We start from the raw sequence: 24593 nt of genomic DNA, 5'->3' as shown, positions 1-24593 counted from the left end.
GCGGCGACGTAAGACCCCCGGGCGCGGCGACGTAGGACCCCGGGCGCGGCGACGTAGGACCCCGAGCGCGGCGACGTACGCAGGCGCGGTCCGCGGGGGACGGCCTGACTGCTCCGGAGGGCGGACATGTCGGGGGTTTCCGCTGTGTCGCGCTTGTTGCGCGCCCGGCGCCTGGCGCTGACCTGCACGGTGAGTGTCCGCCGCGGGCGGGGCGCGGCAGACACCGGGTGCCGGGTCCCGGGTCCCCTGCCTCGCGGCGAAACGGTCTGGGGAGGGCCCGCCGCACGTTCCGGAGCCGGCCGGGCGGCGGCGCGGTGAAGGTCACTGCCCCGGGGCCCATCCGGGAGGCCGGCGCGGCTGCGAAGCTGCTTGCCCAGCCGCGGGCGCGCGCTCGAAGATTTGGCCGCCCAAGGTCACGCGGCGGGACGCGCCCGGGGCGGCCGGACGGCCGTGGGTCCCGTGGGGTGAGGTCTGAGCAGCGCCCCGGCACTCGGCTCGGCCTTGCTTCTGGGGCTTTGCGCGGCCCCTGGGCACTGACCGCATAGCGACCGGGGCGGTCGCGAGGCCGATGTCCTCCTGGGCGTTCACTGCGGAGCCCGGCGAGGCCTGGCTGCTGGACCGTGTCCCTTCCACTCCTGACAGTTAAGTCTTCTGAGGTGATTCTCTGGAATTTTACTGAAACACTGAATTTCGGAGAAGGCAATGGCACCCCACTCCAGTAGTCTTGCCTAGAAAATCCCATGGACGGAGGAGCCTGGTAGGCTGCAGTCCATGGGGTCGCTGAGGGTCGGACATGACTGAGCGACTTCACTTTCCCTTTTCACTTTCATGCATTGGAGAAGGAAATGGCAACCCACTCCAGTGTTCTTGCCTGGAGAATCCCAGGGACGGTGGAGCCCGGTGGGCTGCCGTCTATGGGGTCGCACAGAGTCAGACACGACTGAAGTGACTTAGACTGAATTTAGAGGGTTTAGTTACCTGGTCCCGTTATGTGAACTTGCCCAGCCACCTAGTTAATGCTTTAATTATAAAGTAAAGATCGCAGTGAGAAGCAAGGCTTTCAACAATGTAGACTTGATTTGTGCCTATAATTATACCCACAGTTTTTTTCTTTTTAAAATGTTGGTATTAGAGCTTATGTTAAATGTGAGGAGGTTGAGTCGGACATTCTGCCAACCCCAGAAAGTGCTTTAAATGTCCCATGTTGTTGATGCTTACTGAGCGGAGGTTCCCCCCAGCCCCTCAAATCTTGGGCTCTAAGACACAAGGGTAGCAGGAGGTCCACAAGCAGGTGATGAAGTCCATGGCCAGTGGGGTATTTTTGGTCAACCAAGCATAAGCAGACTTCTGAGTGGGCCCTTCTTGTTAGGTGAGATGGCAGTTTGGTCTGGTGGTCATTGGGGAAGAATGGACAGGTCGGTCAGCCTGGACTGGAGCCCAGCGATCCTTATTCCAGCCATTCCAGCCTGCGCTTGCCCTTCACCCACCACTCACCCTTTGACAGTTTATGTACGTGTTGCTGACCTTTATCCAGGCTGGGCTGGAAGGAATTCAGCTCTGAAGTTTTAGCTGAAAGTGAAAGTTTCACACAACAGATTGGAGCCTAAACCTCTCCTCTCCTGTTGGCTTGATTGGAAGTGACCTTAGTGCGATCTGCTCTTAACTGCCAGCCCTGTGCTTCACTGTCTCCATGATTCTTCACCAGGGTCTTGTGTTCAGGTGCTTGTGAACAAAATGGCGAGAGAGAGTTAGCAAAATTAAACCACAGGTTAGATCTACCAAAGATGGTCTTGAGTTTTAAAGTCTTTTATCTTGATGAAGGTAGCTTTTAAAATTATTTCCACCTATGTAAATTAATCTGTCTGCAAGCTGCTTAATGGAGTTTAAGGTTGGCAAGAACAGAAGCAGCAAATTAGCAGAACAAAAAAAGAAAGGAATTCATAATCTCCCACTGAGAAATGTTCAAGGACTGTACTCAATAAGGATAATTTGAATAAAGTCCACAGAAAATTTATTCAATTCTGTGGTGTTTTCAAGTCATATTTACAGCTACTTTTGAGTTACAGAATTATCAAACCTATTTTGCCTTTGCTTCCTTTTTAATTGTCCCAGTGCACTGACACAAATTTGCACAATATTTGAAAGTAGTTAAATCGAAAGAAAGAGTAAACCCAGTAACCTTAGTTGTTGCTTAACTTCAGGTGATATTTTTCCATTTTCAACAAGCTATTCTAGAATAAATCAGTGTATTCGGAAGCGTTGTTCTGAGTGTGTGCGTGCCAGTGGCGTGTCTGGATTCACATCGTTCGGGCCGCTGCAGTGACGAGCACCCTTCTGTTTTGTTTCTTGGAGTAGTTACAATGGCACTAGCTCTTAGTTCTGTGTCCCATGTCCTGTCTTTCCTGGTTCATTTGAAAAATTGTGGCTGGTTTTGATATATACCTGGATATTCATCTTAGTTTGGAAGCCCAGAAATTTTTTTCCAAGGATCCCTGGATGGTAGGGAAAGTATAGGATCTGGAGCCTGCCAGGCAGATCCAATACCCTGAAAAGACTCCACTTCTCTGTGGGATTAATGAGGGTTCTGTGAGGGAACATGTGAAACTTGTGTGATGTTCCTCCGTGCCAGGGCCTGCAGCTCACAGCCTACCCTCAGTTATCATGTGAATGATGTTTTAAACATCCCTGCTTGAAAAACCTTTAAATTTTAAGTGAAAGTAATTGCACATAGTAGCAAAAAAAAAGTCAGTGAGTACAGAAGTTTTTATAAGTGAAAAGAAAGAAGACCACCTCCTTCCCCAAACCTGTTCTCTAGTAGAATCAGTTCTGAACTGATTTTGGTATTGATGCCTGCTATTTACATCCATTTCTCTAGCTAATATGCAGGTGCATTTGGTCCATTTTAGACATTGATTTTTGCTGGTAATTAAGGGTTTAGTTCACCTGCGGAGATACAGGTCAGCAGTGGACTGCTGCAGAGGCAGGGGCTTTGGGTGCAGCAGACCTGGGTATAGCATAAGCCCTCTTGGAGGAAGTTGCCATTAACCCCGCACAGGGCTGTCAGAACTTACACAAGACTGGGGAAACAGACTCTTGGAGGGCATAAACAGAACCTTGTGTGCACCAGGATCCAGGAGAAAGGAGCAGTGACCCCACCACACACACACACAAGAGACTGATCCAGACTTGCCTGCAAGTGTCCAGGAGTCTGCGGCAGAGGTGTGGGTTGGCGGTGGCCTGCTGCAGGGTTGGGGGCACTGAGTGTAGCAGGAGGTCACCATTATTTTCATTACCTCCACCATAATTTGGCCCCAGGTAAATAACAAGGAGGGAACACAGCCCCACCCATCAACAGAAAATAGAATTAAAGATGTACTGAGCATGGCCTCACCCATCAGAACAAGACCCAGTTTCCCCCTCAGTCGTCTCCCATCAGGAAGCTTCCATAAGTCTCTTATCCTTCTCCATCAGAGGGCAGACAGACTGAAAACCACAATCACAGAAAACTAACCAAACTGATCACATGGACCACAGCCTTGTCTAACTCAATGAAACTATGACCCATGCTGTGTAGAGCCACCCAAGACGGACAGACGGGTCATGGTGGAGAGTTCTGACAAAACGTGGTCCACTGGAGAAGGGAATGGCAAACCACTTCAGTATTCTTGCCTTGAGAATCCCACAAACAGTATGAAAAAGCAAAAAGACAGGACACTGAAAGATGAACTCCCCTGGTCAGTAGGTGCCCAATATGCTACTGGAGATCAGTGGAGAATAACTCCAGAAAAGGATGAAGAGACAGAGCCAAAGCAACAACACCACCCAGTTGTGGATATGACTGGTGATAGAAGTAAAGTCCAGTGCTGTAAAGAGCAATATTGCATAGGAACCTGGAATGTTAGGTACATGAATCAAGGCAAGTTGGAAGTGGTCAAACAGGAGATGGCAAGAGTGAACGTCAACATTTTAGGAATCAGAGAACTAAAATGGACTGAAATGGGTGAATTTAACTCAGATGACCATTGTATCAACTGCTATGGGCAAGAATCCCACAATGAAGCAAAAGGCAAAGGAGAAAAGGAAAGATATACCCATTTGAATGCAGAGTTCCAAAGAATAGCAAAGAGAGATAAGAAAGACTTCCTCAGTGATCAATGCAAACAAAAAGAAAACAATAGAATGGGAAAGACTAGAGATCTCTTCAAGAAAATTAGAGATACCAAGGGAATATTTATGCGAAGATGGGCACAATAAAGGACAGGAGTGGTATGGACCTAATAGAAGCAGAAAATATTAAGAGGTGGCAAGAATACACAGAAGAACTATACAAAATGATCTTCACAACCCAGATAATCACGATGGTGTGATCACTCACCTAGAGCCAGACATCCTGGAATGTGAAATCAAGTGGGCCTTAGGAAGCATCACTATGAACAAAGCTAGTGGAGGTGATCGAATTCCAGTTGAGCTATTTCACATCTTAAAAGATGATGTTGTGAAAGTGCTGCACTCAATATGCCAACAAATTTGGGAAACTCAGCAGTAGCCACAGGACTGGAAAAGGTAAGTTTTCATTCCATTCCCAAAGGCAATGTCAAAGAATGCTCAAACTACTGCACAATTGCACTCATCTCACACGCTAGTAAAGTAATGCTCAAAATTCTCCAAGCCAGGCTTCAACAGTACGTGAACCGTGAACTTCCAGATGTCCAAGCTGGGTTTAGAAAAGGCAGAGGAACCAGAGATCAAATGGCCAACATCTGTTGGATCATCGAAAAAGCAAGAGAATTCCAGAAAAAAGATCTGCTTTATTGACTACACCAAAGCCTTTGACTGTAGATCACAAAATACTGTGGAAAATTATTCACAAGATGGGAATACCAGACCACTTGACCTGTCTCCTTAGAAATCTGTATGCAGGTCAAGAAGCAACAGTTAGAACTGGACATGGAACAACAGATTGGTTCCAAATTGGGAAAGGAGTATGTCAAGGCTGTATGTTGTCACTCTGCTTACTTATATGCATAGTACATCATAAGAAAAGCTGGACTGGATGAAGCACAAGCTGGAATCAGGATTGCCAGGAGAAATATCAATAACCTCAGATATGCAGATGATACCACCCTGATGGCAGAAAGTGAAGAAGAGCTAAAGAGCCTCTTGATGAAAGTGAAAGAGGAGAGTGAAAAAGTTGGCTTAAAGCTCAACATTCAGAAAACTAAGATCATGACATCTGGTCCCATCACTTCATGGCAAATAGATAGGGAAGTAATGGAAACAGTGACAGACTTTATTTTGAGGGGCTCCAAAATCACTGCAGACAGTGACTACAGCCATGAAATTAAAAGACACCTGCTCCTTGGAAGAAAAGTTTGACCAACCTAGACAGCTTATTAAAAAGCAGAGGCATTACTTTGCCAACAAAGGTCCGTCTAGTCAAAGCTATGGTTTTTCCAGTAGTCAAGTAAAAATGTGAGAGTTGGACTATAAAAAAAAGCTGAGTGCCAAAAATCGATGCTTTTGAACTGTGGTGTTGGAGAAGACTCTTGAGAGTCCCTTGGACTGCAAGGAGATCCAACCAGTCCTTCCTAAAGAAAATCAGTCCTGAATATTCATTGGAAGGAATGATGCTGAAGCTGAAACTCCAATACTTTGGCCACCTGATGCTAAGAACTGACTCATTTGAAAAGGCCCTGATGCTGGGAAAGATTAAGGCGGGAGGAGAAGGGGATGAGAGGGTTGGATGGCATCACCGACTCAATGGACATGAGTTTGAGTAAACTCCAGGAGTTGATGATGGACAGGGAGGCCTGGCATGCTGCAGTCCATGGGGTCGCAAAGAGTCAGACACAACTGAGCAACTGTTCTGAAGGGTTCAGTTCACTTACCCCACTACCCACATCTTCAGTTCTCCCAGTGTGATCATGCAACCACTTTCAGAACCTTTAGTGTGTAGTTCTGTAATTGTGTAGCTCGTACCTGTTCTTATAGACTAGCTTCTTGGTCCTGATTCATAGGGTGTTGTGCTAGATGAGGACTTTCCACTTTGCTCAGTTGAAGAGATAAGTATGTGCCCTTCTCACTTGTTTCTCTCTTTATTCTCCTGATTCAGTGGCCTGTACTTTTATGCTAACTCTGTTAATATCTTAGTTAGGTTTCTGCTTTCTTTTTCATGTTACCCTGTTGCAAAATGTTTGATATTTTTGTCTTCAAAAAACGTGAGAATAATAAGTGGCATAAAATGAGTTTTATCTAAAGACAGAAATTGGATTAAATTGGACTCTCCAAATTCTAAAATCACTCCCCAAATCTGATTTAGGTGCAAAAAATCATGTTACTGTTTTCCACAGGGTGGTAATGTGATAATCTGGTACCGATCTCATTACAGTAGGTACTGCTTTTTAAGCTAACCACGTGGGTGGGTGTGTTTGTCTGTCTTTATTCAATGTGAACATCCTGGAAAAAGAAGTAAATACTTTGGGAATCTCACAGTTTCTATTTTAATTTTAACTTGGTATCACAAAGTATACTATCCTTATTGGTACTATTAGCTATATTTTTATTGTTCAGTTCAGTGGGAGTACTTTATGGTATTTTCAAGAGCATTTGTATTAAAATTCCTTCAGGGACTTGGTTTATGTTAAAATACGAATTTACTATTTAAAAAAGTGTAATAAAGCTGGAGAGTATTCTTTTAAATTTACATCTAAAAGAAAAAACTAAATTAGTTTTGTCAATAAAAACAAATGTACTTAGAAAAAAAAACAAATATACTTAACATTACAAATGAAAACTTCAAGAACATCACTCTTACCAGTTCGAATCTACTTAAAAATGCAAGAAACTACACTTTTTAAGTAGAGCTGTTAAGATAAACTCAGATGTTTGCATCAGCCACCACTCAGTTCCTGAGTTACGGGGAACCTCCTGCCTCCGGCGTTCCTTGCTGGTGGTCAGCCAGACTGTCCAGCCCTGACAGAGTTCCTCATCTTGCAGAAGTCTGTCCGGTTTCAGACAACTTGGTTGCAGTTCATATTGTATTTGGAAATTCTCCCTATAATCCACATGTGTTTGTCTCAAAGCATAATTTTCTCCACAAAATTGAAACATCTCTTCCAATTGAAGAATAATTGAAGACATCCCTTTTGTCATTGCTGAATGTATTTAGTTCCCAAAACTGTTGTTCAGAATATTCTAAGTCTCTTTTATCAGTCTGCTAAAATGTGATAAGCAGAATGAAAAGACTTGTTCCCTAAATTGTGGACCTTTCTTAGTCCATGAAGAATGTTGCCTCTCTTGCTGGGTTGTGATTTCATTGCCACCATTTTCCTGGGTAAATGGTTGTTGGAAGGGATGTTTTAGCTGAGGCTTGCAGTTGTAGAGGTTGGCCAGGGACAGACTGGGGACAGCTGTCCAGGCAGGGGGTATGGAGGTGGAATATGACAGGCAGGATCGCGGCTGAGCAGGTGCAGGTGTGGAGAGGGCGACGCAGGACCAGGAGCGTCTCGGGGCCTGGCCGCGTGTCCATAAAGGGCCCGCCCCAGGGCGGCCTGCTCTGGAGCCTCACTGCCCCCTCCTCACTGTCAGCGCCTCCTGCAGTGAGCCGCAGGCCCCGTGTGCAGGCTGGGTGGACCCGGGAGAAGCACTTGGTTGTCTGCAGGCCTGCCGCTTAGGCAGCACAGGTGTCCTTCCCCTTCTCCACTAAGTACCGCAAGTCAAGAAATTAATGTGAAAGTGTGCTTTTTACATTTCCTGGGTCAGTGAATGCCCTGTCTGGAAACAAGCTTCATGTGGAAAGGCCTTTGCTGGTTACCAGTTCCTCAAGCTGGGCCTGGGTCCTTAGCCCCTGCCTTAACCTTCAGAGCTAAGTGGAGGGGTCCAGGAAAGGGTTCTGGATGAGAGCATGCATCTGGGTCCGTGAGAAGGCTGGCAACTTAAGAAATCAGGAGTCCGGGTTCTGTGAAGACATGTAGCCCTCCCTCTGTGTTTCAGAAGTGGCCGGCAGCATGGCAGACAGGAGCCCGCAGTTTTCACTTCACCGTTGATGGCAATAAGAGGTCGTCCGCTAAAGTTTCAGATGCGGTAAGTTCAGGGCTCTTTGTTTTAAGTGATTTCTTGACTTAGCAGAGTAGTGTTCTGTACCAGTTATTTATGTACTTGAGTAACACACAGATTTTTACTTAAATTCTGTAATTCATACTCAAATCACTTTTGATGTATTAGTAATTATAGTACAGACATAAACATAGGTACTGGCATTTTTGCTTATAACTCTTGTGTATCTATAAGCAAATTAAACTTCAAGTGAAGTAAACAAAATAACAAAATACAGATATCAGGTGAACAATATTTACTGGAATGAGAGGTGAGAGATGCCTTCTCAGCTGAACATGGGCTCCTCTGTGTTTACAAGGCTCTTCCGCACTCTGTTGAAGGAACCGGAATTTGCTTCTGAGGCCATTTTCATAGGCGCTCACAGAGGTGACTGAGCGCTAGTTGGCACCTTCTCAGTTGTAAATACAGTATGGACCTGGAACATACTTGGGTTCCTGGTGGTCTCCCAGGTGAATGGACTGTGCTTATCTAAATGAGACAAGACTTCAGTGTTTTCATGAGAAACTTGCAAATCATGGTCTGTACTACTTTATAAGCTTAGGTTTGTCTAACCACGTGTATACAGATGTAAGCATAAAAAGAAAAGATAAAAAATGATAACTGTAAAGAGAAACCATAGTTGGAACTGGTGTTTTGATCTGTGGCGTTGCCCTCCTCTGCATCTGTGGCCCCACACTGTCAGTTTCCAGCTTTTCAGCTGATGGTGGGTGTCCCGGCTCCATGGGGTCGGTGCTCTGCTGTGATGGGAGCACCCTTTCGACTTGAGGACGTGCTCACTGTGTCTGCCGTTGCTGCCGTGCCTGGTGTGCAGCCCAGCACGATGGAGGCCCTCCGGCTGTGGCAGCGACTCGTGTGTGCTGAGGTCCTTCACCGTGACCACAGCCTCAGTGTCTGGCCTAGTTGAACCAGTGATTAACAGGGACTTTTCTTTTCCAGATTTCTGCGCAGTACCCAGTTGTGGACCATGAGTTTGATGCCGTGGTGGTTGGTGCAGGGGGGGCAGGCCTGCGGGCCGCGTTCGGCCTCTCCGAAGCAGGTTTCAACACGGCCTGCGTCACGAAGCTCTTCCCCACCAGATCCCACACTGTCGCGGCCCAGGTATGAGAAGGCGCTGTCGTGCTCACAGTGCCTGCGAGGTGCCGCTTGAGGAGCCCTGCCCTGCACCGTGCCCCCTCTGCTCCTGGCACTCGGTCCCCAGGGCTGTCTACCCGCTGTCACCACCCACCACCTGGAGACGCGTCCCTCCCGTTTCCACTCCAGTCACTGCCCCCCCACCCCCGCCCCGGCGCCTGTCCCCATTGCGGTGTTACCTCCTCCCCTGCTCTCGCCCCACGTGAACGAGCGGGCTGTGCGCTCGCCCTGTGTCTGCCAGAGCCGCGGGGCCAGCCTCCAGCACTGGGGATGGGCTCTGATGGTGGCATGAAGGTGCAGCAGAGAGCAGTGGCCTGTACTGCTCTGGATTTAGGGAAGGGGGCAAGTGAGGTGGGAACTTACGTGACTTTATGGTTGTGATTTTTCACTCTAGACACACTGTAGGTAGAGCCTGGCTGACGTGCAGGGAGTACCCTAGGGCCACATGTGGCCATCTCTTCTAGTATTTGGGCACACTTCCTCGTTGGGACAGCAGAGGATGTGGTGACTCTGGAACAGTGGATGCTCCTGTCACCATCACACCTGGAGCAGCAGCCTTCAGCCACCGAGCTGTCCAGATACTTTGTTCGAAAGCTGTGCTTTGTAAACTGAAGAATAAATAATAAACTCCTGTGGATAATTCATTGTCTAAAAGGAAGAATAGATATAAACAGATCATTTTAAGTAGTATTACGAAAATAATACGGTTTTCAGGTGGAGTGCAGTATTAATAAAACGGAATGCGGAAAGGGTAGCATGACTTGAATGCTGGTTCGCTAGAAAGGAATGTTTAATTGGGGAAGGATAACATTTGTGTGTGCACTAGGCTATGTATTTTTGCACTATTTATTTATTGAGAATTTTTTACTTATTAGATAAGCAGATCTCCAAGTTTGACAAAATTCTTGGCAAGGCTGTGGGGAAACAGGAATTTTTTTACATCGTTGGGGAAGATATAAATTGATATAACTCCTTTGGAAGGCAATTTGATTTTCACATGATTTTAAGCCATCTTTCTATATTCTGCTACCCTAATACTTAAGATTTTTCTTTATTAGGAATGTGTTTGAGTTTAGAGTTGGAGGAGGGAGGAGGGAATGAGTTAACTTGTGTGCTGTCTGGCCGAGGCTCCTGCTCTGTGAGCATCGGTTTGGTAGCAAAACACCCTGCAAGCTGGGGGACAGCAGCAGCGGCCGGGGAAGGAGCTCCGGAGAGTCTTGAAGAAGTTGCAGTTGAATAACAGTGGGGGAGAGGGCGGTTAGAGAAGGTGTCCTGTGAGAAAGACGCCACCTGAGGAGGAGTAGCAGTTGCGGTTCAGGGTGGGGGGGTGCTGCTGGCTGCTCACGCGTGCTCTGTGCTGCGCTCTCCTTGTGACTGAGGGGCTGGCTGTGGGAGTGGGGTGGGGCAGTGCCCAGCAGGGGAAGGGGCGTGGGGGCGTGGCTCCGAGCCTCAGCAGTGGGCGCTTCCTGCCTTTAACTGGTGCCCCCAAGCACCTCTGGGTGCTTGTCATAAAACAGTAGGCAGCTCTGAGTCCCCTTTGTGTGCCAGGCTTGGTAGGAAAGGAGCCTCACCCAGGGGACCTCAGCCAACCCTCCAGACAACTCCCTGAGGCCTCAGGCCCCATGCCGCTCTCCCGGGTGAGGCGCCTGAGGCTAGGGGGCTCCAAAACTGTCTCTGGGTTGCAGGGGAGAGACCTACTTCGCAATCTGCCAGGCGGTGGGATCCCTCACAGACGCTGGCACTCGAGGAGCTGGCTTTGTCTGCATCTGTTCCTTCAGGGCAGTGGGAGGCAGGCTGACGGTGCAGCCAGGCTCCTGCTGGTTCACGGGTTGCTGTGTTTCAGGGAGGGATCAATGCCGCCCTGGGGAACATGGAGGAGGACAACTGGCGGTGGCACTTCTACGACACCGTGAAAGGCTCGGACTGGCTGGGGGACCAGGACGCCATCCACTACATGACGGAGCAGGCCCCCGCCTCCGTGGTGGAGGTGCGTCCTCGCCGGCTGCGGGCCCCGCGGCAGTGAGCCGCTGTCACGGGAGGGCTGCTCCCCGGGGCTGGCCTTTTCATAGAGGGGGTTCACCCTGGTCTGTGGATTGGTGTTGAAGTTCTAGTGTCGGTTAGCCGTGAGTGTCCTGTAAGGTGCTAGGTGTCTCCTTTTGTGTTCCTCAGCTGGAGAATTACGGCATGCCCTTTAGCAGAACTGAAGATGGCAAGATCTACCAGCGTGCCTTTGGCGGACAGAGCCTCAAGTTCGGGAAGGGCGGGCAGGCCCACCGCTGCTGCTGCGTGGCCGACCGCACGGGCCACTCGCTGCTGCACACGTTGTATGGAAGGGTGAGGCGGCAGGGCGGAGTCCGGCCGGGTATGTAGAGGGTGGGAAGCAGGCCACTCTGGGCCAGGTCACCGTCAGCTCAGCGGTCACTTTGTGAGCGGCAAAGTAATTTGGTTAGTTGTTAATTTGAAAGTATCTGTTTTAGGAAAGGTAAGTAGTGGTCATTACATGCCAGGTTTGACCCTGGCCTGTGTCATGAAAGTTCAAGAACAGAGCACGCATTTTGAAGCTCTTTCCCCACCTCCGAGTTCCTGAATTGATTGATTTAATACTTAACTGTTCAATCTGACCTGTGACTTGAAGGACAGTGGTCACTGGATAATCGGGGCCAACTTTGGCCCAGTAATCAATATTCTGAACAGAGCTGCTTCTGAACTCTTGTTTTGCAGGGGGGGCACAGATCATTGATTTTCAAGTCAGAATTGTGTGTCAGGTGTGGGGGCTGGTGGTTTGACAAGTGCCCCATCCTTTTCCAGGGCTGTCAGATCCCAAGTCCAGGCTGCACAGTCCAGGATGAACCCTCTGCTGTGGTGGAAATGTGCTGAGCATCTCGTTTTACTGGGACTCGATGGCCACATGGCACAGCCTGGTCCACGTTGGACCCCGTGGTCCGTGGCTCGGCCCCGGTGGCTTGGGGGGGCTTGGTGCTGCCTCTGGCGCCTCTCAGGGCTGCATGGAGCTGAGATGAGGCCCATGTGCAGCCCCTCTCCTGGTCTGTGGTCTTTGTACCAATGAGCTGGCATTCGAGGGTTGAAGTCTGCAGCTCCTTTTTGAATCCATTGTTCTCCTCGGGTCTGCCTGGTCCCTCTCCCCTCAGATCGTGGTCTCTAACCGGTCAGGTTTACAGTGCCACTGTAAATGAAGGATCCCTTTTTTTCCGTCTTCGCCCCCTTTCAGTCTCTGCGCTATGACACCAGCTACTTTGTGGAGTACTTTGCCCTGGACCTCCTGATGGAGAGCGGGGAGTGCCGCGGTGTGATCGCTCTGTGCATAGAAGATGGGTCCATCCACCGCATCAGGGCTAGGAACACTGTCATCGCCACCGGGTGAGAGCCTACCTTTGTGGTGTTCGACTTTTCTGCAGGCAAGCTGCGTTTCGGTACTTCCTGTTTCTAGTGAGAATGGAGGCATCACGGGGCGGTGGGTGCAGCCCAGGCTGCGAGTCACCCGCTGGGCTCATACTGCTGCGGGCCTGAGGGGCAGCCCCAGCAGCTACCTCGGGCATAGCCGGAAAGAGTCAGCAGTTCCCTGCTGGGTGGACCCTCGGGGAGACCGAGGCCTGGAGGGTCATGTGACGCTTTCTGGAGTAACATCTCTTTGGCTTTGGTGGATACTGTGATTATACTGATTTCTGGGATAAATGCTGTTTATTCACATGAAGAAAACATGTAAAATTCCATCTTAAATACTTCAGTCTGTTACTTTAACCCTTTTAAGAAGTGGATCCATAAATGTTTTTACGTTTTACTGTAAAAGGAGCATTCTTTGAGAGAATCACACAGCACTGACAGGCCAGGGCAGCTCGTGCAGATGCACCAGAGTTGCTGTCCAGAGCGGGGCCCCTCAGTCCTTAGAGAGGGGGCCCCGAGGGGACACTCATGCAGTCGCCGCTCTGCTGGCCTGTGTTTTCCAGAGGCTACGGGCGCACCTACTTCAGCTGCACGTCCGCCCACACCAGCACCGGGGACGGCACTGCCATGGTGACCAGGGCTGGCCTGCCCTGCCAGGACCTGGAGTTCGTGCAGTTCCACCCCACAGGTAGGACGCGTCGGGCTCCTCGTCTTTCAGGTGACCGGGACCTTTGGGAAGGCCCCTCTGCGGTTACATGTGCTTGCTTTCTCGGATCTCAGTCCTGAACCATGGCCTCCCCGAGGAGCTTCTTCCCAGGGCCCTCAGGGCGGTGAAGCCAGCGTCTTTGCTCCACCTCACCTTGGCACGCTTGCGATGCGACGCAGTGACTGCTGGCTGTCCCTCTCCTCGACAAAGCTCTCTGCTCCCCTGGGAGGCCAGAGCAGGTCTGCCTCTTTACCGCTGCCCAGTATTGCCTGGAGAATCCCATGGACAGAGGAGCCTGGCAGGCTACAGTCCATGAGGTCACAAAGAGTCGGACACGGCTGAGCAGCCAACACTGACATTCACAGTGCCCAGCACGTGGTAGGGCTGGAGGGAAGGCATTTGAGTGGAGAAGCAGCACACGTGGACTCCGGGCTGCCACGGTGACTGAGTGGCAGGCTGGGCCAGAGACACCCTGAGTGAGATGACATGTGCACGAGCGTGGGAGGGTGCTGGGGGCGACCTGTCAGCCGAGGAGCCACCCCAGCACTGCAGAACTGGGCACACTCTGTCATCCGACCCTGGCATGGATGAGAAAAACCAGTGTATTAGGTGGTGGTTTTATTGCTATTTTTAACCAGTAAGATGTCTGAGACTTCTGATTTTCTCTGTAGTTAGAGCTTTTTTGTTTGTTTCCTTTTCAATATTTGAGAAATAAACTACTGGAAGAAATGACCATTGAAACTAGGAAATCTGAAAAATGACAGACAGGAATTTGCATCTAGTTCTAGAAGCAAGGTAACCCTTTAGAACACTAATCAAAGGATTAGGCTTCAGACTACAAACTGCATCCAGCTCCAGACATCCTTGTCCTCATCACCTTGAGGGAAGTCGAGGGATGATCAAGATATGGCTCAGCTCCCCGTCCACGCTGCCAGGCTTGGGTTTGGGCTCTGCACTTCCCAGCATCATGTTGGTGGGCTTGTCTGGGAAGCTGGGGAGACTTGGAATGTCCGTGGTGGGTGCAGCCTCCATGAGGGCTATTGCGATCTGCAGCCTTGTCAGTCATTTAGTTGCTGCAGACACCAGCTTTCCAACCGGGCTTCCTTCCTTTCACCAGTCAGTACAACTCCGTGGTGTTGAACAGTTAAAACCTGAGCTGTTAAAGGTGCACTTCGCCGTGTTGAGAGGGCGCAGCACAGTCACGGTCAGGGCAATGAGCAGAACTGTGTGGACACTACAGCCAGGCCTTCTGTGCAGCTGGGCCGTGCCACTTCTAGGCTGTGGCATCGCCATCTGCCTTGGCTTGTTCTCTATCTTCTGCTCTCCTGGGAGGGGGTGCTCTTTGCATACCCTTTCCTTGCTCCTCCCAGAGTATCTTGGGAAAAGCATTTGCATCTGACGTAGAGACCCAGCAATTGTTAGGTTGTAACTGTATCATCGGTTGGTTCTTTGCAGGCATATATGGCGCTGGCTGTCTCATCACGGAGGGCTGTCGTGGAGAGGGGGGCATACTCATCAACAGCCAGGGTGAGAGGTTCATGGAGCGCTACGCCCCCGTTGCTAAGGACCTGGCATCCAGGGATGTCGTGTCCCGGTCCATGACCCTGGAAATCCGCGAGGGAAGGTCTGTGTGGTCATGCCCGCCCCGTCCTTTGGTGGCTGGGGTTCGTGTCTGCATTTCAGCGAGGGCTGGGGGGCTCCTGTGTGTGTCAGCCTGCCACCCACCCCGGAGGCCGCGTGCAGTTGCCTCTGTCGATTGTCTGCCAGTTTATGGTCTCTAGAGACCCGTAGTTCAAGAATTTTAGCAGTTAGCTGTGAATCCTTCTCAGATCTGTGGACCAGTTTGTGTGTTTGAGTGTGTGGTGCCTTTGTGTGCTTAGTCACTCAGTTGTGTCAGACTCTTTGCAAGCCCCTGGATTGTAGCCCGCCAGTCTCCTTTGTCCACGGGGATTCTCCAGGCAAGAATACTGGAGTGGGTTGCCATGCCTTCCTCCAGGGGATGGTCCCAACCCAGGGATTAAACCCAGGTCTCCCGCATGGCAGGCAGATTCTTTACCGTCTGAGCCACTAGGGGAATTTAACGGTGAGCTTCCAATGCCTGTTGCTTAACCTGGGGTGGTTGGGGGCTCTCAAGAGTGGGATTTGTTCTTTGTGAAGCAGTGTGAGGTCTGAGCCCCTGACACCGCGCCAGCTGTGGTGCTGCTGGTTAAATGCCTGGCGTGTGGCCTCTGGAGGCATCACCTGTGTGCACAAGAAAGAAGACAGGTGGTTCTTTGGCGTGAAAGGACTAATGCGTTCATCCAGCAGAACACAGCAGATTGTGACCTCCCAACACTCAGATGTGAGCCTGGTGAGGGTGGGGTGTCTGCCATGTTCACAGCTGCATCCCAGCCCCTGGGGCCCACCTTGGTGCTTGGGTGCCGAGAAAAGATGCCCTAGAAAGGTGGCCTTAGTGAAAGGGGCGCTTTCTCCTGGATCAAAGCAGGTGGTGCCTGACATGCCACCAGGATGCTGTGACCTCACATTTCCTGGATGTGGTTCTTGATCTGTTGCCTTGCTGTTCTCTTCCCCCAGAGGCTGTGGGCCCGAGAAGGACCACGTGTACCTGCAGCTGCACCACCTGCCTCCGGAGCAGCTGGCTGTGCGCCTGCCTGGCATCTCAGAGACGGCCATGATCTTCGCGGGCGTGGACGTCACCAAGGAGCCCATCCCCGTGCTTCCCACCGTGCACTACAACATGGGTGGCATCCCCACCAACTACAAGGGGCAGGTGATCGGCTGGGGACCCCCCAGAAGTGCTGTGTGACGGGTGCCGGGCAGGTGATCTGCTGAGGGGACCCCCCAGAAGTGCTGTGTGGTGGTGTGACAGGTGCTGGGCAGGTGATCAGCTGGGGACCCCCCCAGAAGTGCTTTGTGGCTGTGTGACGGGTGCCAGGCAGGTGATTGGCTGGGGACCTCCCCCCCCCCCCCCCCAGAAGTGCTGTGTGACGGGTGCTTCTGCTGGAGGGCGGGAGGCCCTGCTGCTCCTCCAGTGTTTGCATTTCATGGCTTAATCAACTGTTAGCACTGGATTAATTCTTCCTTGGTCATATATTAGGTCATTTGTAGTTTTTCCTACAGGAGTGCATCTTTTCAACAGTCATTTGTGAGCTCTTCACAGTTAACTCCTGTGGATGTTTTGCAGCTCACAGAGAGCTTTTTAGTCGCTATTTCAGTCCCTCGTCCGGTGAGGTGGGCGGCACTGGCACCTCCGGTCCCCCACCTCCCTGTTGAGTGCTCTCCTGCCTGCTGCCCTGTCTCTGCCAGACCCACAGCTGGCGTGGGGCTCCGGGGGCACATCAGGTGGCGGGGAGGGTCTCCTGGGCATGAGATTGCGGTCCTTAGACCTCAGCACAGGGGGCCGGGGAGGGGGCTTGGCAGTGTCTCGGGGTTGGGGGGGGGTCCAGTCTTAACTCTTTTCCTTTCTCTACCCCTGCTGCTGGGAAAGGGAGCTGGGCAGACCGTGCTCACTAATCTTGGTCTCTTTCCCCAGGTTCTGAGGCACGTGAATGGCCAGGACCAGGTTGTGCCCGGCCTGTATGCATGCGGAGAGGCTGCCTGCGCCTCGGTGCATGGCGCCAACCGTCTGGGTGCAAACTCGCTCCTGGACCTGGTGGTCTTCGGCCGGGCGTGTGCCCTGAGCATCGCGGAGTCCTGCAGACCCGGTACTTGCCTCTTCAGGAGCCTGGCAGTTTGCAGAGGCTTTGCTTTGTGATCATATGGTGGGGAGGGGGCGGAGGTGGAGGAGTCCTGGTTTTATCCCACAGAAGTGAAGAAACAAATTCAGAGATTTTCATGGTGATAGACCCGAGATGAGACACAGGCTGGGTGGAGTTAGAAGAGTGACTTGAGTCAGGTGTTCTTGCAATTGTTATGTTCTGCTCAGAAGTCACTCCTGGGAAATTATTAGTTTGAACGGGTTTATCACATATTACTTGCCTGGTATGAATTATCTCCAAAGAAATGTTTTAAATAGTAGGTATAAATGAAGCAAAATACAACTACATCTCTTAAGGAAGAAAAGGGTGAGTTGATGCAGACAAGAGAAGCCTGGGTCATGGCTCTCCCCTCCAGAGAGGCTGGGTTTCTACCTGTGATTTCCCCTCGTGGACATAAAGTAACGTAATTTGCTGAGGAAGAGACCCAGGTGCTAGTCTGACAACAGCGCTAGTGCCACGTGGCTGGAGGCCCGGAGCAGCTCTCAGGGCAAAGGAGAAACTCGAGGTTCCCTTTCCCTTTGACGTGAGAAGGAAGTTTTATAAGAATACCGTTTACTTCTGTACCTGAAGGATTGCACTTTTAAAATTTTTGGAAATCAGCAATAAAAGGAACATACTACCCACACATGTAGCAACACGGATGAGCCTGAGTCAGGTGCTGTGATCCAGACCCAAGAGGCCACGTGCATGTGATTTTGTGTGTGGGGTTCTGGAGTAGGGAGACTGGGGCAGGAGATGGTGGGGTGGTCGTTACGGGCCTAGGTCCACTTGTGGGGAGGGTCACGCAGCTCTGCCTGTCAGAACCAGCAACCACATTAAGTTAGGCTAAATGTTAAAATCATGGCAGTTTCAGCAGTCTGTATGTGTTACTGAAATCTGTAGACTAAGAGAAAAACTCAGTTTTACAGATGACTTTTTTAAAGCATTTGAAACAAAAGGGAGCAAAGCCGCCCTCCTGGAGGAGTTCAGGCAGCACTCGGCCTTGGAGAGAGTGTGACTGCAGGCCTTTGTCTCCTGCACGTCACATCTACGTGCATTACCTTCTGTAGAAGATATATTTGTCATCCCCAAACAGCTTAAAAACTCTCAAAGTGTTTATCTTTTTAGAAAGGCAAGAACAGCAAATCTTGAGGGTAAAGGGCCAGGATCAGCAGGAGGCTGTTAAACACCCCCGGCCAGGTCCCTCCCATCCACCCCCGACCCCCCACCCCCAAAGTCTGAGAATCAGAATGGCTGGCAGAGTGAGAACGTCTCTCCTGCAGGGTGCGGTGTTTGTCCTTCGCAGATTAGTAGTGCGAGATTGATTTGCATACATCTAATTTTGGACTTTAAGACATGGTTTCTGTTCTTTTCATGCAAAGATTACTTATTGGACACCAACTTTTTACCTGAAATTTAGTCTTTTTGTTTACTCTTTGACTCCAAGTCAATAGATGCTTCCTCGGGGACAGGGTAGTTCAGGTAGAATATTATATGTGCATTTTCCAAACTCCCTGAAAAGAGTGTAACACATTTGGTGAGGGTTTTTTTGTTTTGGGGGTTTTTTTTTAAGGAGATAAAGTTCCCTCGATTAAACCAAATGCTGGGGAAGAATCTGTCATGAATCTTGACAAATTGAGATTTGCCAATGGAAGCATAAGAACATCGGAACTGCGACTCAACATGCAGAAGGTAGGAACCTTTACAAGCTCTGGAGTGAGCAGGGCAGCTGCATCAACAGCGCTGCCCTGGGGTTGCTGTGCCCCAGAGGCATGTTCAGGCCTGCGTAAGACACAAGTGAGTGCTTTCCATACTGAAGGCTGGAGGGGGCAGCGCAGGGCAGAACTAGCGGCTCCCCGGCACCGGGATGTGGCTTTCCCTTTAATTTCACTTTAAAATGTAGGTACCTGTGCTTAGTGGCTGATCCATTGGGTAACACAGGTTTAGGTCAGTTAAAAACAAAAGTTAGGAGTCCAATTATTTTAACATGGGGACTCTTGCTCCATGAAGGAGACCTTGCTCTGTCTGCTTGAAATTTCTGTGTGGGAGCGTTTTCTGGAAAGAAGCCCGAATGGTTCCTGTGGCCATACACACAGACACCAGCAAGAAGGAGGAGGTGCGGGAGGCCTTCCCCAGAGGACTGTGGTTCTCTCCACGAGTCTGGGATTCGGGGAGGCCTCGTGGAGTGGTAAGGGAGGAGGGAACAGACGTGTGGAGAAAGACAGTCCAGGGTACAAGTTTCAGGATGGAAATCAGTAAGCCCTGGCGTGTACAGCAGTGTCCTGACTAGTTAGTATTCCTGTATTGTACACGTGAGAGTTGCTTAGAGAGCAGGTTTTTAAAGTTCTCACTGACTTCATTTTAAAATTCAGAGTAATAAATTCAGTCTGAATTTTTTAGTTTTTCTATTGAAGTAAATATTTTACAAAAAAAGAAACGCATAAGAAAAAACCTGAAGGTTTAAGAGTTCTTGGTGTGGCTTCTCCACGTGAGTTAAGAGTTTACAAGTGTTTTACGTCACAGTCGATGCAGAGCCACGCCGCCGTGTTCCGTGTGGGGAGTGTGCTGCAGGAAGGCTGTGAGAAGATCAGCAGCCTCTACGGAGACCTGCGGCATCTGAAGACGTTCGACAGGGGTGAGTGCGCCGCAGCCTGCCTGCTGTCGCAGGCTCCACAGTCCCTGCTCAGTGGGCCCTGTCGTCTAACGGCTGCCTTGTGTGCCCAGGAATGGTCTGGAACACTGACCTGGTGGAGACCCTGGAGCTGCAGAATCTGATGCTTTGTGCTCTGCAGACCATCTACGGAGCGGAGGCCCGGAAGGAGTCGCGCGGCGCCCACGCCAGGGAGGACTTCAAGGTGTGCCTTCTCCCCAGGCGGCCCGTCAGCTTCCTCCGTGGCCCGCACTCCCTTTGCAGCGCTCTGTGCATTTCCCACAAGGCTGTGAGAAGAGTGCCTTTCTCTCCTGAGAACCGCCACACCTGTGTCCTCGCATGTCAGTGCTCCGGTGCCGTTTCTCCTTCCGCTCAGTGTCTGCTGCTGCCTCGAAGCCTGGCCAGGGCAGAGGTGCAGCTGGCGCTGCCATGGGCCGGTGCTCACTGGCTGACCCAGTGACCGGCCTGCCCCTGGTCTGGAAAGAGCTGTGGGGCCTCATTGCAGCTCACTGTTCTAATGAACTGATTTTTACGCCGAGCTCACTTGCCAGATTCTGCAGGAAAGTGCACCCAGCACGTGGTAGTTAGATTTTCCTGGAAGGAGGTTTTGGGGGTGGCAGTCAGGTTAGGATGGGGCACATTTACTGGACCTGAGCCGCTTTAACACTACAGACAGGCAGTCTTTGGTCCAGGACATTTTTTGGGTGGCTCAGCTAGAAGCTGAGCAGGAAGAACTGGGTTTTGATCCACGAGACACCAGTTGGAGCTGCGTTAGATTTGCCAGGTACTTAGAGGAGGACGTTTGTGAGCACGTTCGTCCTGTGTGCCCGGGATAGAAACCGCTCCCGGAAGCCCGTTGCTTCCTGTGTCTGAGATGTCCCCGAAGACCTGGAGCGGATTGGGGTTGGGGCGCTTGCCCCTCCCTGGGGTACAGGTACAGCAGTCAGGGAGGTGTCCATTGCCCCAGGCAAGAGGTCTGGCCTTGCTCAGCAGAAGCTGCCAAGTGGGTGGATGTTTGGGTTTTATTTGAAGAGGCTTTGTGCATCTTACCTGTTACCACATGCAGGGTATTCCTTAATGGCTAAGATTAGAACATTTAAATTAAAAAGGCTAAAAGAAAAAGTTGAAGTCTGAAAGAGTACAGAGCAGAAAGACAGGAAAAGTATTTGATAAACTCAAGTGCATAAAAGACCAGTTAAATTCCAGCACCCATCCACTGGTTGTGGAGAGAAAATGCAGAAGTGGAGTTCTGAGCCACACATGCTGCAGGCCCGCTCCCAGCCCTGTGGCTCGGGGGCCTGACCTCGTCAGTGCTGTGCGGGGATGGGGTGGACAGGAGCAGGTAGGGGTCCTCGGTCAGGCCAGCCTGGGGTGAGGGGTTGGTGGCTCATCGGTAGAGGCCCACAGGTGTGTCTAGAGGACTGGCCACTGGCCAAGGGATCCCAAATCTTGCTCGTTTTATCTGTGCATGGAGCCCGATGGCGCGACTTCTTGCCATGTGCTCTTCCGGGTCAGGTCTGCACACTTGGTTTCAGTGGGAATAAGAAGTTTGCCATGTTTTCTGGTTGTCTGGCTGTAAAGGGTATTTGTTCATGGTATTTTCTGAAATAAACTTATTTTCTGTGGCCTTAGGAGAGGGTTGACGAGTACGATTACTCCAAGCCCATCCAGGGGCAGCAGAAGAAGCCGTTTGAGCAGCACTGGAGGAAGCACACGCTCTCCTACGTTGACATCAAGACTGGGAAGGTGCGTGGGGAACGGGTTCCACCTGTCCACACGGGCACGTGGCCTGGCCCTTGGGTGACGCGGGTTAGCATTAGGTGAGCTGCGAGGAGCGGCGTGGATTTCAGTTGGCTTCTGACAGATGAGAGACGCCGCTGAAAGCACGCTGTCAGTCAGGCTTCTGCCTGGAACGGAACCGAGCTGGGCAGGTGGTTGAGAGGCCGCCTCCCACCCACCATTGTGAAATAGTTCCCTCAAGTATTGAGTGCATATAAACTTTCACTTAAAAGTAGGAAAAACTGCAAATACATGATTTACATGTAATTAAGTGATGACAGTAGATAGAAAATTTTACCTGCTTTTTTGAGCATTTTCAGTTTAAGTTTTAATTTGAAGCATTGAGAATTTGATACAGTGTTATTTTAATTGTTGTATTCCATATGTGAACTTACATAGTCTCAAGTTCGTTACTGAAGAATATTCTAGTAAATACCTTTGTTTTTAAGTTCCTGAATGTGTCTGCAAACCTGCTTTTATGATTTTTCAAAAGCACAAGAGTATTGTGTGTGCATTTCTGTGCTTGTCTTTTTTTAGGTCACCCTGGAGTACAGACCTGTAATCGACAGAACTTTGAACGAGACTGACTGTGCCACTGTTCCCCCAGCCATCCGCTCCTACTGAGGAGACTGAGGCTTCCCTGCTCCTGTAATTATGTATAATAGCTCACGCCCGGGTTCAGGTCATCACCGCCTTCTTGATTGTGTCCTTGACGGACTGAGGAGGCCATCTGATAGAGATTCCTACCAGAGGCCAGTAACTTGCCATTGAGTGTTCAGCCTGCCTTCACCCCTGCCTTCTTCTCGTGAATTAATAAAACTAGATGAAACATAAGTTACAGACTTGTGTTTGTGTCCAGTTTCATCTGCAGTATTGTACTGTTTGACTTGAGGCATACTTATTGACCTGAAATATAAAACAGAACTACCTTTCTATTCTCTTGCATCAAAGTCCAGAGATTTTGCTGTGGTGTGTGTGTAAGGCATGAGTTTTGGTGCTTGACAGCAAGTGAAGACAACAGACATTACCTGCTAGATCTTAGCAGGCAAATGGTTTAATACCTGAACATGTGTCCTGAAGTATTTAAATGACCAAACACTACATGAAGGTGATGTGGGCGTAAATGGATCTTCCTCCCCTGCTTGCAGGTGCTGCTTGGAGCCACCTCCCAAGGTCTTGTCTCAGGGTTGGATTCTGTAGAATCCAGTCCGAGGCAGTTGGGTTCCTTCATTTCAGATTCTGTTTTTCTAGGTTAGGGATTGCCCAGAACTTCTGGCTCAGTAGGTCCTGGGATTGGGCCTGAGAATTTGCATTCCTAACATGACCAAGGACCACACTTCAGAAACCACCTGTGTTGAATGATGTGGTCCAACAAATATGAAGGAGGTAATTTTCAGGAGGAAAGAACATGTGGAACGACTGCGTGACAACCTCAGACCACTTTGCCCAGCCAGTGGCTACTATGAGGAAGTATGTGCCAGGGCATTTTGTAAGCTGGGTGGAAGTGTTAACATGAGCATTGAGCAACATTGAGGTGTTAGGACAAGGAATTTAAAGCTGGCATGGGTACCCCTGAGGCATGAGAGGGTAACAGGAGGGCTGATGGTTGCAAAGGAGTAACTGATGAGGGTGGTTGGTTTCTTGATGTCTGCCACTAATTCTGAACCAAAAACAAACCTGTTTTCATGAGTATTCTGACATAAGAAAACCACCGGGGAGTGGGTAATCTGGAAATGTAAGTCTCTATGGAATTCCTTTAGTTAAGGAAATGCAGGACAGAATATTTCATACTAAAAATGTTAAGCGAATTGACAAACCAGAGAAGAAAAAAAAAAAAAAAAACAGTCAAGATAACAAGAAAATAGAATACTGCCCAGAGAGCTGTAGATAATTTCTAATATGGATCAAAAAAAGCGAAAAGGTAAGATACATCGTAAAAGATTCAATAGCCGTTGCCACATTGCTGTTTATGGTTCAGTTCAGTTCAGTTGCTCAGTCGTGTCCGACTCTTTGTGACCCCATGAATAGCAGCACACCAGGCCTCCCTGTCCATCACCAACTCCCGGAGTTCACTCAGACTCATGTCCATCGAGTCGGTGATGCCATCCAACCGTCTCATCCTCTGTCATCCCCTTCTCCTGCCCCCAATCCCTCCCAGCATCAGAGTCTTTTCCAATGAGTCAACTCTTCGCATGAGGTGGCCAAAGTATTGGAGTTTCCGCTTCAGCATCAGTCCTTCCAGTGAACACCCAGGACCAATCTCCTTTAGGATGGACTGGTTGGATCTCCTTGCAGTCCAAGGGACCCTAAAGAGTCTTCTCCAACACCACAGCTCAAAAGCATCAATTCTTTGGCACTCAGCTTTCTTCACAGTCCAACTCTCACATCCATACACGACCACTGGAGAAACCATAGCCTTGACTAGACGGACCTTTGTTGGTAAAGTAATGTCTCTGCTTTTGAATATGCTATCTAGGTTGGTCATAACTTTCCTTCCAAGGAGTAAACGTCTTTTAATTTCATGGCTGCGGTCACCATCTGCAGTGATTTGGGAGCCCAAAAAAATAAAGTCTGACACTGTTTCCACTGTTTCCCCATCTATTTGCCATGAAGTGATGAAACCAGATGCCATGGTCTTAGTTTTCTGAATGTTGAGCTTTAAGTTAGCTTTTCATTGTCCTCTTTCACTTTCATCAAGAGGCTTTTGAGTTCCTCTTCACTTTCTGCCATAAGGGTGGTGTCATCTACATATCTGAGGTTATTGATATTTCTCCCGGCAGTCTTGAATCCAGCTTTTGCTTCTTCCAGCCCAGTGTTTCTCATGATGTACTCTGCATATAAGTTAAATAAGGTCACTAAAACTAAGAATTTATTCCCAGTCATCTTGGTGTGTTTCGAGTGCTCCAGAACCACATGTGGCTTGTGGCTGCCACACTGGATGGCAGATAAAGGCAGTTCCATCACTGCAGAAAATTCTGGGGGACAACACCACTGTAGCTCTAAAACTATATACTAAACCTCTGTTCAATGCATTGACTGCTACTCAGTAAAAAGCCAGAGTTAAAACTGGAAG

General features: G+C 49.8%; 1 protein-coding gene across 1 annotated transcript; it reads left to right on the top strand.

The window, feature by feature from the left end:
* The first annotated feature begins 30 nt into the window (after nt 1–30).
* Nucleotides 31–22354, top strand: SDHA (succinate dehydrogenase complex flavoprotein subunit A). Its single transcript, XM_006053480.4, has 15 exons — nt 31–189; nt 7993–8082; nt 9052–9213; nt 11090–11233; nt 11416–11580; nt 12476–12624; nt 13212–13336; nt 14810–14978; nt 15929–16124; nt 16887–17058; nt 18665–18783; nt 19615–19726; nt 19816–19946; nt 21374–21487; nt 22058–22354. Exons 1-15 carry the CDS (start codon nt 127–129, stop codon nt 22142–22144), a joined length of 1998 nt encoding a protein of 665 aa, XP_006053542.1. The 5' UTR covers nt 31–126; the 3' UTR covers nt 22145–22354.
* The last annotated feature ends 2239 nt before the right edge of the window (nt 22355–24593 follow it).

This window comes from Bubalus bubalis, chromosome 19 (genome assembly GCF_019923935.1).
Source record: "Bubalus bubalis isolate 160015118507 breed Murrah chromosome 19, NDDB_SH_1, whole genome shotgun sequence".
NCBI classification, from domain to species: domain Eukaryota; kingdom Metazoa; phylum Chordata; class Mammalia; order Artiodactyla; family Bovidae; genus Bubalus; species Bubalus bubalis.
Note: the sequence above shows the minus strand (reverse complement) of the source record. Positions and strands in the feature narration are given on the sequence as shown.

What these genes read in the sequence shown, in the direction of transcription:
- SDHA (XM_006053480.4), top strand. Translation starts at nt 127, where the DNA reads ATGTCGGGGGTTTCCGCTGTGTCGCGCTTGTTGCGCGCCCGGCGCCTG. An exon ending in AACACTGTCATCGCCACCGG is followed by an intron (nt 12,625 to 13,211) that starts GTGAGAGCCTAC and finishes TGTGTTTTCCAG; the next exon opens with AGGCTACGGGCGCACCTACT. An exon ending in CGCGGAGTCCTGCAGACCCG is followed by an intron (nt 17,059 to 18,664) that starts GTACTTGCCTCT and finishes TTTTTTTTTAAG; the next exon opens with GAGATAAAGTTCCCTCGATT.